Genomic DNA, 14,648 nt, shown 5'->3' on the forward strand with positions numbered 1-14,648 from the left:
TGATGAGCGGTAGAGAAAGAGTTGATTATGCTCTTCACAAATAGACCCTGGCTCTAGAGTATTCAATAATTTGCTGGCGGTCTAACTTTGATTTGTAAGGAGCTGCAGTGTAATGCGCTGATTTGGACACCATCTGAGTAGATCTCTATCAGTAGATGAAAAACACAGGCCTGTTTAAAGGAGAAATCAGTGATTTCACACCACATATATGCAAATCAATTTGTGAAAAAGCACCAGAAATTACAAACGCCTGATGCTATTAATCACGGATTATCATAGTCACATGATCAATGTGTCAGCGCCTTCCACTAAAGCAGACATGTAAGCATGACATCAATACATAAAGCTGACAGCATGGGAATAGTATTCCCCAAATAAACAATGATGCAGTCAGTCTAGTAAAGAGAAGACTGGAAGCTTATCATAACAAGCACAGGCATGTTGGATTGAAGGGAGTAATGGACAAGAGGAGTGAGACCTCCAGGGCTACTCTGCGCAACACACTAAATCTGCTGTGCAGGGATGCATGCCCAAATACATACACAGCAATGCACACAGCACTGTCTTTCAAACACAGATACACCAACACACACACGTAACAGTCCTAATCTGTCTTCCCCCATTCTTTATTTTCTCTTTATCTCTCCCTCTTTCTCACACACACACACGTTAGTGTGTTACCTTGGCACAGTCTGCAGATGGTGGTGGGATGATTCAGCCTGTCGGTCCTCCATGCATGCTGGGTAGGGTAGCAGAGGAGACGGGAGGCAGCCCCCCCTGGCTCACTGAACTACACACACGATCCTCTGACTGCAGCGAGCAGCATTTAGTGGCTGACGCAGGCAGTCATGCTGTCGCCACACAGACAACGAGAAGGGGAGCGAGGAAAGAGGAGAGAGAGGAAAGAGGGAGAGAGAGGAAAGAGGGAGAGAGAGGAAAACAGGACAAGCTACGCAATGCATCTGTCATTTAATGAGCCAGTAACCATGTATTCCAAGGTGTGAGAGAGAGAAAAATGAAGGGATGGATGGAAGGAGTGATGAGGGGGAAAGGTGTCAGTCTACTAAGGCACAGGGACTAGATGTTATCCACTTATCCATTAATCTTGTCAATCTTCCAATCGCAGCCCCTCCCCTATTACATACTATAGGGCTCCTTAGATCTGTGCTCAGCTACCGTTGCCTGAAAAGCCACTGCAGTGCAGCTCTACAGACAGACCAAAGAAGCTGATCACAGAGCACTGCAGCCCTGAGGTAGAGGGATGTAGATCAATAGCTTACCCAATGATCCCCATTCATCCCTACAGTGATTCCTGCGTCAGGGGCAAAGAGGTCCTTTCCTTACCTCTCACAAATACAACTTGTGGAGTTATTCTTCTTACCCATGAGGATTTCAGGTTTGTGCCCCATCTATCACATAGACTGTCAAATCTGGAGTATATGGCAGGGTTGATCATTTTTTAATTCAGTCAATTGTGGAAGTAAACTGAAAGTCAAATTCTAGTGGGAATTTCAGTTTACTTCCTGAATTTGAATGGAACGCAACCCTGCTATAATGCATAAAGATGTTTATACATGTTTGACCATCATTAAGTCTGCTCCTCAACTACAAGCAGCTGCATTATAATAACTTGTATCATTTGTATTGAGTCAGAAAATCAGTATGACATTCAGACTGACAAAAAACAAGCATAAATACACAGGTGGTATACAGATTCCTTAAATGTATTGAACATCACCCAAACACATTGTCTTTTTAAATTATTTATTTATATATATTTATTTAATTCATTTCAGTTGGTATTCTATTTAATCATCGTTGTTGCACTTTAGTATTTTTGTACTCCCAAAAACAAAATAAACGTTAGAAAAAGAGAACATAGGATACAGGTGCCGAGCAGAGAGCTGGTTTACAGACGATGAGAGGGATGCCAGACAGAAGGACGAGGACAACGATGAGGTGGTCACTCATCAGCAACACACTCACAGTCCCTCGCTGGACCATGGTGCACTGGGAGTCCTACGGACAAGGGAGGGATAAGGGGGCAGATCATTCTCCCACCCCCTCCGCTCACTATCTGAACTGTACATACTGCGTTGCGTTCAAACTCAAGCAACCGCTCTGTTTCTGGTCAGTTCCTGATTTCTGAAGCGATGGAGGACTGAATTCGGTATTGGGGCTGGAGTAGGTCTCACTCGCTGATCATGTGACGAAGGTAGGGAACGAGATGGAGATGGAAAAGGGGGGCAGCACATGTGCAGAGTAGTAGTCTCCTCCTTGGATGTGGCCGTAGCGCGGCCAGAGTCGGGTGGAGAGGCAATGTCCATTGTGTGTCGGCCAATAAGGGGGCGACGAGGTCAGAGACGGAGGGTACCACTGCAGATTGGGAAGCGAGAGGAGAAGGGGTCTGTCCATCTCCACCTCTAAATGTCTTACGATGATGATGGTGATGATATGTCAGCTATATTAGTTCCCCTCCGTTTCAATGACTGCATTCCCAGCACCGAACCACCCCATAACCCATTGCCTGCTAAATCTACCCCAGAAAAAAGAGAACAATAACAACAACGACGAGATCAATGATTGAAATGATAAAAAAGTAACACAAATAATTACTCTCCTCTTCAAGTGTCTCGATAATAAAACAATAAGAACTTTTTTTATGACAATGAAGGAGACTTCTCCCAGTACTCTTTTGGCAAAAAATCTCAATATTCAGAAGAGAGAAAAAAAAGATCTGAAGACATCCAAAAGCACAAATAATAACAATATAAAAATGCCCCCCAAAAAATGTGATACAGAAATTGCAATTGGGGTCTATACATGGTGTCGCTGTACAGGCGAGGAAGGGGAAGAATGTCTGTTAAAACTACCCACAATGCCACACTGTCACTGACACAAGAGGGGGCAGGGGAGCGATGGGGAGTGGAAAAAGGAGAAGGCAGTATGAGGGTAAACAGGGAGAAGAATAAAAGATAGCTTGAACCGAAAGTGCAGAATTACTTAAGTAATCAAAACGAAAATGTTGTCTTCCTTGCAACACAGAACATTTTTTTTTCCTTTAATAATAATTCTCATTATAATCATAATAACAATAAAACGTATTTTACAGAAAACAGTAATAACAATAATAGTAACAATAATTATTATAATTTCTAGATGAACATTAGCCGTAAAAATGAATTTTAAAAACAATTAAGAAAAAGAACGACAGAACAGGAAATTAAAATAAAAAATGAGAGCTGGTTGTGCTGTGCGATCTCGATGTCACTGAGCTCCATTGTTTTTTTTTAGCGCCCCTGAGCCTGACCCAAACCCACCCCCGCAAGCCCAATGGAATGGGTCACTGAGAGAGAGCCTCATAGGCTCTGAGATCACAGCCCGCTCCGGAATGGTCCACTGGAATACAGTGGAGGGGAGAGGGAGGAGCGGACAGAACCTCACAGGAATCCCCGCGCACAGACTTGGTGTGAATACTTTGGGTTTGTGGCTGAGTGTGTGCATGTGTAAGTTTATGTTATCTATATGTTTTGCCTGTATGAATGTCTGGGACATTGAGGCGCATGAGTTTGTTGCTATGGCAACAGTTAAGGGGGGGGGGGGGGTTAAGGGGGGCAGGAGAGCGGGGTGGGACCACAAGGGGGTAGGAAGGAAGAAGTGAATGGGGGAGGCAGAGCCCAATCTATCCAATCGGATGGAAGAGCAGAAATGGAGAGAGCCAATGATGGCAATGCTTGCTAGATGGCTGTGCAGAACAGAATACTGGCATTGGACCCACACCCCTCGCCCAGCCAATCCCCCCCACCCACCCCGGGCTGCAGCCTACAGGCTGCCTGCCCTCCCCAAGGCCCCAGGACTGACGGACAACGCCCCCTCCAGACAGACAATGGCGGTTTGGTGTGATGCTGCTCAACACAGGTGGCTGATATGGACCTTTATACACAGAAGACGGTCCTAGGAGAGAGAGAACACAGAGGGACAGAGTTAACACTAGGGGTGAATCTCAATTGTCTTTCCTTGATTCCTTTTGCCCTCTCTCCTTGCCTCCATCTCAAAATGCATTGAAAGAGCAGATCTGAGGTTCCTCCCCACGGTCCTTCTCTTCCAATGCACTTAGAGAGGAGGTGAGGAATCAAGGTAATACCACCCTCGATATCCCCTAGCTCGGAGCACTAACAGTTCTAGTACTGTGCTTTATCATGTTCACCTCTTGACCAACCAAGTCAGTACTGTGAATGAGAATCGTGTCCTAAATGACCAGCCTGGTTAAATGAAGGCTTTAACTAAATGACAAACTGATCTAAGAACAGCATTAACAAACAGTGGCAACGGTATGGACAACCATTGGTAAAGACAGTCACTGACTGTGTAGACTGAGCGTAGCGTAACAGAGTCATACTGTAGGGTTCGTCCCAAATGGCTCCCGATTCCTTTTATAGTTCACTACTGGTCAAAAGCCCTGGTCAAAAGTAGTGCCCTATATAGGGAATAGGGTGCCATTTGAGATGCAGCCTAAGCCCATGTGCTTACCTGTGTTAGACCCCGGCCTGCTCCATGCTGTACTGCAGGTCTGGGGGTTTGTAGCTATGAAGGATGTTGCTGGTGCAGGATGACGGGTAGCAGACTGCAGCGTGGAGCTCTCCCTCCACGTCACACACTGCCAGGAGAAAACACACAGATACACAGCCTTTCAGTATGAAGAACTCCTCCATATTCAATGCAGGTATTGGTATTTGGTGGGTATTGTGAATGCATGTGTATGATCCTCGTGGCTCAGTTGGGCGGCAGGTTGCCTAGCGGTTAGAGCGTTGGGACAGTAACCGAAAGGTCGCTGGTTTGAATACCCAAGCCGTCAAGGTGAAAATCTGTTGATGTGCTCTTAAGCAAGGCACTTACCCTAAAAGCCGTACTACTATGGGTGACCCTGTAAATCAACACATTTCACTGCACCTATCCGGTGTATTTCACAATAGAATATATATTTAGAACGCCAGGCTTATGGGTTCGATTCCCTTTGGGACCACCAATAGAAAATATATGCACGTACTACTGTAAGTTGCTTTGGATAAAAGCATCTGCTAAAATGGTATATACTATTATACTATATATTAGTAATGTGATCGAGATTATTTTAAAGAGTTCACATTTTATTTAGACCAGACCGAGTCTGCCACGTTTCACTCACTTTACCCCGTTTAGTGTGTGTGTGTATGTGCACATGACACTGACCTGACTCTTCCCGCTGGTGGAGCTGCTGGCTTCCTGTCAGAGATGATTGGCTGAGGATGTCAGACATGCGGGCGGAGCTCAGAGCCTTGCCAGCCAATAGGCTCATCCCAGACATGGGCTCAGCCTGGTCCTGAGGTGATACAGAAAGACACGTTAAGTACATAAATGCACGCACGCACAGACACACAATGTTCAATTCCAAATCAACCCCTAGTCCCTACCCCTAGGCATGTCATACAGATCTGAAAGGATAGGTGTGAGCAACACGGTCCATCGTGCCCTCAGATAGGCTAGGTAAACTAAGACCTATCCATTGAAACTATCCAATCCTTTGAGATCTACACAAGAGGCTGAGAGATTCTATAGATTCTATTTCTAAGGTCCCAGACGGCACCGTGAGAGACTCACATAGGCGTCGTCGCAGGTCTGGATGGTGTGGTGGCGCTGTAGCTGGCCCCGGGGCCGATAGCCGTCCCCCTGGGGGCCCCTGGTGGAGTAACCCACTCCGTTACGGTCAGGCACGCCCTGCTCCATACCCTGCTGCCCCTGGGTCCTGCAGTCAACATGCTCATTGTCTGGAAGGGGGAGGGAGGGAGGGATTACTGAAGTTGCTAAGTTAACAATGTAGAACGTAGTTTGTGTGACCGAAGCAGGAGTGTGTAAAAAGCATGTGAATATCAGCATACAGGGATATGAAAGCTGTGTGAGACCATAGAAATAGAATCTACAGAATCTAAATAGTCATTCTATTCCTGTGGTTGAGCCTGCTTGGCCCTTACCTCTGGTTGTGGTGGTGCTCCTCATGTAGGCGTGTCTGTGTGTTGGGGAGTTGTAGGGGGGCGTCCCTCCCCGGGGGGGGCCCAGCAGGTCATGGCCGTCCCCACAGCCTTGGGTCTTGGCCAGGAGGCCCTCATGGTAGCCGGGCGGCAGGTTATCCTCCTCCATGCTCTCCGAGTGGGGCAGGCTGGGGGGCTGGGCGTCTGGGGGCCTGATTTGGAGGTGGTGGTGGTAAGAGCTCCCTGGCTCCAGAGACTCCCCTTGGCCGAGCTGGCGCAGCAGCAGCATTTCCGTGTAGTCCTGGGGCACGTTGGGGGGCGTGGGGGGTGCTGGCCGAGGGCTCTGCCTCTTCAGCAGGGAGGCCAGGTCCTGGGGGGGCAGGCGGGGGTCGGCGTGGCCCGTCAGGGAGTGGCGGGGGGAGAGGAGACCCTGTAGGGTGGGGGTGATGTGTTGCTGGGGCCGGTACTCCAGGGGGGTGGGGGAGAGGAGAGCCTGCTGCAGGGCAGAGGGGCTCCCGTAGCCCCCGCCTCCGGCCCCACCGACCACCCCACCCTGGTAGCCCTCCATCCCTGGCACCTTGAGGGAGGTCCCCTGGAGGTAGGGGTTGTAGCCCCCCACCACCCCCGATGGCCGAGACCCCTCGCCGAACAGATGGGGGTTGAAGGCGGCCTGGTCGTATGTGTTGAACCGTCCGAGGCTGCGACTGGGGAGGGAGGGACCAGGGGAGAGGGGGGATAGTCAGCTAATGCCACTAACAACAAAATGTATCATCCAAGACAAACTCTTGCAAATACTGAGAGAGTTCTGAGAGGAAAAAAAACTAATACACCATTGAGATAAAGTATTTTGGACTAAGGGAGTATACAATAAATAAATGAGTTATTATTATTAGTAGGATAAAACTGAAATGAGTTATTTATAAACAGTATGAGAGGTGACAAGTATGACAAAACACATATGTCTACGTGATTCTAACACGACAATACAATTCTACATCTTAATTACAACACTTTGACCCACTATTATGGGTCATAATCAGCACATAAAACCTTCCGGATTAAAGGTCACAAGTCCACTGAGGGGTGTGCAAGTAGTCATGGGAAATACACACACACATTATGTTGCTTTGCCAGAGGAAATGACAGGAAAATCAAATGAGGTAACCGCCAAGCTTGTCACCACCTCTCAGTGAACGTGGTCTAGGCTAAACATAGAAATACAACACACAGACTGTTGGTTGTAGAAATTCCTAGTTCCTACAGTGTTGCTACCAGCTGGAGTGACACTTCTAGCACTAGTATTCATCTCACCACCTACGTCCATTTAGACAGCCAATCTCAGTGGAGGATTCAGCGGTGACATGTCTTCTTTTTCAGCCAAGTAGGTTTTTGGGGTTCTCAAAACACTTTGGTAACAATGGTATTTCTCAATGTAAAAACCCACAAGAATTTGTCTGAAATCCACTAACCTATCAGGTGTAAGACCCTCTGTGTCCCTAAATAGCAGGGGCGTCAAACAAATGTTGCGCCGCAGTTTGCATTCGGTCTTCGCAGAGGCCCCGAGGGCCGCACCTAATATTGATTATATTTCCTCGCAGTCAAAATGTGCAAAAGATAACATAACCCTCTATTTTTTTTTCTCCCTGACTGTCTAGCTTTCGTTTTCGAAAGGGCTGTATTGAATAGTCTTACGGGTCTGTTTGTTTGATACTCCTGCTATATAGAGTACTTTTGACCAGGGCACATGGTCAAAAGTAGTTCAGTATATAGTGAATTGGCTACCATTTAGGATGCACCCTGTGCTGCCTCTAAACCCCCCCCTCCCAAATAATACAAGCCCAAAACAAAAATATTCACACCACGGGCAACACGGTTTATAAAACTGTACTGTGAGTGAGTTTTGGGCTCAGGAACATGGCTTCCTAGGGTTATGAGAGACTGAAATGTACAATAACTGAACATGATGAAAACTAAATGTGTTTTTTATTTTAAATAGATGAAATGGAGGTATTCACAGTGTGAGGACATGCGAGAAAGTCCAAAACACAGAGTTGAAGAACATGAAAGTTTAAGAAAAGTGATGGCAGGAAAATAAAAAGTGAAATCAATAAGTGCAAAGGGAAACAGCCATGACGGGTCAGACCCACAGGCCAGCAGCAGCGTGAAGGTCACCTGTGGGTCTCGGCGTTGTCTGCGCTCAGCTGCTTCCCCAGGACCCGGTGGGTGCACGGCGTGGAAAGGAAAGCCTGCTGCTGGCGCTGCAGGGCCCCGCCCCCTCCCAGCTCCACCTCCTGCACCTGGATAGTCACCTGCTGCTGGGGCATGGGGACGCCCCCGCCACAGGAGGAGGAGCTGGGCTGCTGCTGCTGGGGGGGCAGGGTGACGGGGCGGAGGCCGCAGGGGGGGGGACTCCCGCTGGAGGGCTGGTAGAGGGCGGGGGCGTGCTGGTACTGCACCACTGATGGCACACCTGGGGGGAGGAGGGAGAGATCAGTCAGTCAGGAGAGAGCTACTGTACCTACAAACGGGTTATTTCAACCATCACTTAATCCTAATAAGGGATCCTTAACAATTTAGTCATATTGACTTATCATTCAGTCCTTTAGTCCAATAAAAAGACAAGTAAGGCTAAGGGGTGGAGTTAGAACTCACCATGCCCCTGCATCATCGCTGTTGGAGGGGGACTCTGATTGGGCTGTCTGAACAGGTGGTTGCTGGGATGTGTAGGCGGTGGGCTGGAGGGCTGGATATGCAACCTGAGGGAAGGGAGAGAACAGACAAGGATGTAAGTAACACTCAAATCAATAGAGTTGCACAAAAGCCTGGCTTGTTGGTAGAGCTTCTCTGAGCTAAACTCCATGTGTTTAGCAGACTATTGCCATTGAGTGTGTTATTTTGAACCTAAGTGCCTAAAAATAAATGCTTGTTTTTAGTCGCTAATGATTATCATTAGTCTCTCGCTCAGAGTGTGCGGGTGCTGACAACTCAGGGTGCGTGTTGTTCTCACCTCTGGAGCTGGTGGGTAAGATGACTGGGCTGGCACTCGCCGTGCCCTAAAGACAGGGCCTGCAGAATGGAGAGAACGATTCAGCCAATGGAAAAACAATTTAGGAACGCATAATGGCATGTGTTTACAGAAAAGGGTCATAGTGACTGGCATCTGCTGGTGTAGAAAACACTGCTCCCGCTGATACGAACCATGCAGTGTATGTATGTGTGTGTGTGTCCATGTAGTGTGTATCGCAGTGACCTGTATCTGCTGGTGTAGAATCTGCTGCTCCTGCTGGTACAGGAAATGTTGTTGTTGTGTGTGCTCCAGCAGCCTCTCGTCCTGTGGGCAAGCGTACATCTTCTGCAGCTGCTCACACTCCTGGTACACATACGCGCACAAACACACAACAAACATATTGTCGTTAGAGACCACACAAAGAAAGACAGTGGAACCCGAAATATAATGAATAGCATTATTTGCTGTCGCTTTCACTCAGAATACCCCATCCAACGATAATCGATTCAAATCAATTCTTTGTCTCATGTCAAAAGGCCATTTCCTTCTTATGTACAGTTGAAGTCGGAAGTTTACATACACTTAGGTTGGAGTCATTAAAACTTGTTTTTCAACCACTCCACACATTTCTTGTTAACAAACTATAGTTTTGGCAAATCGGTTAGGACATCTATTTTGTGCATGTCACAAGTAATTTTTCCAACAATTGTTTACAGACAGATTATTTCACTTATAATTCACTGTATCACAATTCCAGTGGGTCAGAAGTTTACATACACTAAGTTGACTGTACCTTTAAACAACTTGGAAAATTCCAGAAAATTATGTCATGGCTTTAGAAGCTTCTGATAGGCTAATTGACATAATTTGACTCAATTGGAGGTGTACCTGTGGATGTATTTCAAGGCCTACCTTCAAACTCAGTGCCTCTTTGCTTGACATCATGGGAAAATCAAAAGAAATCAGCCAAGACCTCAGAAAAAAATGTGTAGACCTCCACAAGTCTGGTTCATCCTTGGGAGCAATTTCCAAACGCCTGAAGGTACCACGTTCATCTATACAAACAATAGTATGCAAGTATAAACACCATGGGACCACGCAGCCGTCATACCGCTCAGGAAGGAGACGCGTTCTGTCTCCTAGAGATTAACGTACTTCGGTGCGAAAAGTGCAAATCAATCCCAGTACAACAGCAAAGGACCTTGTGAAGATGCTGGAGGAAACAGGTACAAAAGTATCTATATCCACAGTAAAACGAGTCCTATATCGACATAACCTGGAAGAAGCCACTGCTCCAAAACCGTCATAAAAAAACCAGACTACGGTTTGCAACTGCACATGGGGACAAAGATCGTACTTTTTGGAGAAATGTCCTCTGGTCTGATGAAACAAAAATAGAACTGTTTGGCCATAATGACCATCGTTATGTTTGGAGGAAAAAGGGGGTTGCTTGCAAGCCGAAGAACACCATCCAAACCGTGAAGCACGGGGTGGCAGCATCATGCTGTGGGGGTGCTTTGCTGCAGGAGGGACTGGTGCACTTCACAAAATAGATGGCATCATGAGGAAGGAAAAGTATGTGGATATATTGAAGCAACATCTCAAGACATCAGTCAGGAAATTAAAGCTTGGTCGCAAATGGGTCTTCCAAATGGACAATGACCCCAAGCATACTTCCAAAGTTGTGGCAAAATGGCTTAAGGACAACAAAGTCAAGGTATTGGAGTGGCCATCACAAAGCCCTGACCTCAATCCTATAGAAAATTTGTGGGCAGAACTGAAAAAGCGTGTGCGAGCAAGGAGGCCTACAAACCTGACTCAGTTACACCAGCTCTGTCAGGAGGAATGGGCCAATATTCACCCAACTTATTGTGGGAAGCTTGTGGAATGCTACCTGAAACGTTTGACCCAAGTTAAACAATTTAAAGGCAATGCTACTAAATACTAATTGAGTGTATGTCAACTTCTGATCCACTGGGAATGTGATGAAATAAATAAAAGCTGAAATAAATAATTCTCTCTACTATTATTCAGACATTTCACATTCTTAAAATAAGGTGGTGATCTTAACTGACATAAGACAGGGAATTTTTACTCAGATTAAATGTCAGGAATTGTGAAAAACTTAGTTTAAATGTATTTGGCTAAGGTGTATGTAAACTTCCGACTTCAACTGTATATTTGATGGACAATAAAGCTTTTTGAATTTAATTGAATCCATTTCAGAGTTTATGAGGTTTGTATATAAGGCATGTTGTCCTTCCTTACACTTCTAAAATCGTTGTTAACGCCATAATACAGACAGGTTCTGAAATCGTCAATATAGAATTTTCCCTATTGCTTTGTTGTGCACTGTTAAAATGACCTTGGAGATCCCTCCGCTACTTCTCTAGTGCTAGTCTCTCATCACAGCCTTGACATTAAACTGTTAAATCGATTAGCTGATATCTAGCCTGGTCCCAGATCTGTTTGTGCTATCCTTTTGGCATGACAAAGAGTTGACATGATAGCACAAACAGATCTGGGACCAGGCTAGCTGTTTTGGTTCTGGGTGCCGAGATGACTTTAGCTCTGACTGAGGGCAGAGGTGCCGTCAACATCAATGGCAGCTGATTTTGTGTTGACGCTCACCACCGTGACCCAGCAGCCTAGTGTTTACTCTGACCATATCACCATCTGAAACTTGAGTCTGTGAGATTACCCCTAATTACCGCCCTAGTGACGCCAGCACCCTAGGCTAGTCCCAATATCCCCTTCAACCTGCCTTTAAGCCCTCTATATCCATCCTGCCTTTGCCAGGGACCTCTAACCTCTTGATACCCACCGCGCTGCCCCCACCTTGGATCTATGCCTATGACATACTGACTCTATGGCTAAAGCAGTTCAGTGTCTCAATCAAACACTACACGATCTGTCCTTTAAATGTGTATGGAATCAAACTAATTGAAGGTTAAGTGGGAGTAAGTGGATGACAACGGACACTTGTTCACACTTGGGCATCTACAGCCTGTACATTTATGTAGGCTGCTGTCTGCACAATTAGGTGCAGAAGGAAGATACAATAAAACAGAAGCATATGTGGTAAGGCAGGACAATGCTTAGGAGCTGCAGTGCTTACCCAAATAAGTAACGTTTGTTTTTGGTAAGTTACATATTTCAATATAGTTCAGCCAGCCTCAGCGTTGTGTAGAGGTGCAGGTGAGAGAATGTAGAAAACAGCTGGACAAAAAAAGCTGGAAAAAGTACATTGATGACTTGTTCTTTACATGGAAAAATACTGAATGAAGTTAAAAATGTCTTTGGTGTCTGGGAATGGTAGAATGGTATGGTTTCTGGGAAAAGAAGATGAATGGGAGAGAGGGGTCTTTAAGTTTACATACTAAGCAAGAACAAACTTGCGTTTTGGTGTCTGCACCCCATCTCTACATTGGTAGATACAATGGAGCAGGTAGGTACAGGGTAAGGCAGGACCAGCAGGATCAGGTGGGTAGGGTAAATAAGGACCAGCAGGATCAGGTGGGTAGGGTAAATAAGGACCAGCAGGATCAGGTGGGTAGGGTAAATAAGGACCAGCAGGATCAGGTGGGTAGGGTAAATAAGGACCAGGAGGATCAGGTGGGTAGGGGAAATAAGGACCAGCAGGATCAGGTGGGTAGGGGAAATAAGGACCAGCAGGATCAGGTGGGTAGGGGAAATAAGGACCAGCAGGATCAGGTGGGTAGGGTAAATAAGGACCAGCACGGATGTGAGAGAATGAGAATTAAGAGGCATATAAAACGATGGGATCTCAATGAAGAACCAGTTAATGTGTTTCACACCACCTGGAACTTCCAGAGGTAAAAGTAGAGCACTTGGCAAGCGATCTAGCTACGTGCGTTTGCAAGTGATTGTATTGTGACAAAGGCATTAATTGAATCACAGTAAGACCCGCTCTTTTCCCCGAATGCATTAACAAAATACTTTCCAATGAGGCCAGACTGTTTGGTATGACGATAGAGGACGTCAGGGGCCAGGCATTAAACACCAGTACAGTACCAGGTGGAGATGTACACACTGACTCTACACCGAATCTACTCTAAAGAGGCTCAGTCTCTGAATCTAACCCAGCACGTCTGTCCTTTCACTGTGTATGAAAACAAACTAAGAGGAAGTACGTGGAAAGTAAGTGGATGACGTCAAGGGAGGCTTGTGTGGCATTCACACTTGCGCCCCAGGGGTTGTGGGCAGTCTATGTAGGAGCAGCAGGTAGATACATTGGAGCAGGTACAGGGTAAGGCAGGACTAGGCAAGACTATGCTTAGGAGCTGCAGGTAGGGGTAAATCAGGACTAGTCTCTCGTGAAAGAAGAAAACATAAAAATGCTATGTCTTTCGGGAGGCTGTGAGATGCATTCGGAAAGTATTCTGACCCCTTTACTTTAGCCACATTTTGTTATGTTACAGCCTTATTCTAAAATAGTTTATTGTTTTTTTCCCTCATCAATCTACATGCAAAGCAAAAACAGGTTTTCAGAAATGTTTGCAAATGTATTAAAAAAACTGAAATATCACATTTACAGAAGTATTCAGACCCTTTACTCAGTACTTTGTTGAAGCACCTTTGGCAGCGATTACAGCATTGAGTCTTCTTGGGTATGACGCTACAAGCTTGGTACACCTGTATTTGGGGAGTTTCTCCCATTCTTTTCTGCAGATCTTCTCAAGCTCTGTCACGTTGGATGGGGAGCGTCGCTGCACAGCTATTTTCAGGTCTCTCCAGAGATGTTCGATCGGGTTCAAGTCCGGGCTCTGGCTGGGCCACTCAAGGACATTCAGAGACTTGTCCCCAAAGAGTTCAATCTTGTTTTCATCAGACCAGAGAATCTTGCTTCTCATGGTCTGAGAGTCCTTTAGGTGCCTTTTGGCAAACTCCAAGCGGGCTGTCATGTGCCTTTTACTGAGGAGTGGCTTCCGTCTAGCCACTCTACTATGGTGGAGTGATGCAGAGTTGGTTGTATTATTATTTTGTGTGATCCAATTGACATTTTAGTCATTTAGCAGACACTCTTATCCAGAGCGACTTACAATTAGTGAGTGCATACATTTTTCATACTGGCCCCACGTGGAAAACGAACCCACAACCCTTGCGTTACAAGCGCCATGCTCTACCAACTGAGCTACTAAAGGGCCAATCCTTCTGGAAGGTTCTCCCATCTCCATAGAGGAACACTGGATCTTTGTCAGAGTGACCATCGGGTTCTTGGTCACCTCCCTGACCAAGGCAATTCTCGCCCGGGCGGCCAGCTCTAGGAAGAGTATTGGTGGTTCCAAACTTCTTCCATTTAAGAATGATGGAGGCCACTGTGTTCTTGGGGACCTTCAATGCTGCAGACATTTTTTGGTACCCTTCCCCAGATCTGTGCCTCGACACAGTCCTGTCTCGGAGCTCTACGGACAATTCTTTCGACCTCATGGCTTGGTTTTTGCTCTGACATGCACTGTCAACTGTGGACCTTATATAGACAGGTGTGTGCCTTTCCAAATCATGTCCAATCAATTGAATATACCACAGGTGGACTCCAATCAAGTTGTAAAAACATCAAGGATGATCAATGTAAACAGGATGCACCTGAGCTGAATTTCAAGTCTTATAGCAAA

At 46.2% G+C, this 14,648-nt stretch overlaps 1 protein-coding gene across 1 annotated transcript in view; it reads right to left on the reverse strand.

Annotated features, from left to right (window-relative positions):
- Positions 1-1,753: 1,753 nt before the first annotated feature.
- The window catches only part of LOC311105817 (serine/threonine-protein kinase SIK3 homolog), a 47,586-nt gene continuing 34,691 nt past the window's right edge, over positions 1,754-14,648 (reverse strand). The window contains 9 exon segments of the mRNA XM_084148021.1: positions 1,754-3,954; positions 4,531-4,657; positions 5,230-5,359; positions 5,638-5,804; positions 6,009-6,709; positions 8,178-8,475; positions 8,658-8,761; positions 9,013-9,071; positions 9,256-9,375. Of these exon segments, the coding sequence (XP_084004147.1) occupies positions 4,536-4,657; positions 5,230-5,359; positions 5,638-5,804; positions 6,009-6,709; positions 8,178-8,475; positions 8,658-8,761; positions 9,013-9,071; positions 9,256-9,375 (1,701 nt within the window). The 3' untranslated portion in view covers positions 1,754-3,954; positions 4,531-4,535.

Source organism: Coregonus lavaretus (genome assembly GCF_964263955.1).
Source record: "Coregonus lavaretus genome assembly, chromosome: 30".
NCBI classification, from domain to species: Eukaryota; Metazoa; Chordata; class Actinopteri; order Salmoniformes; family Salmonidae; genus Coregonus; species Coregonus lavaretus.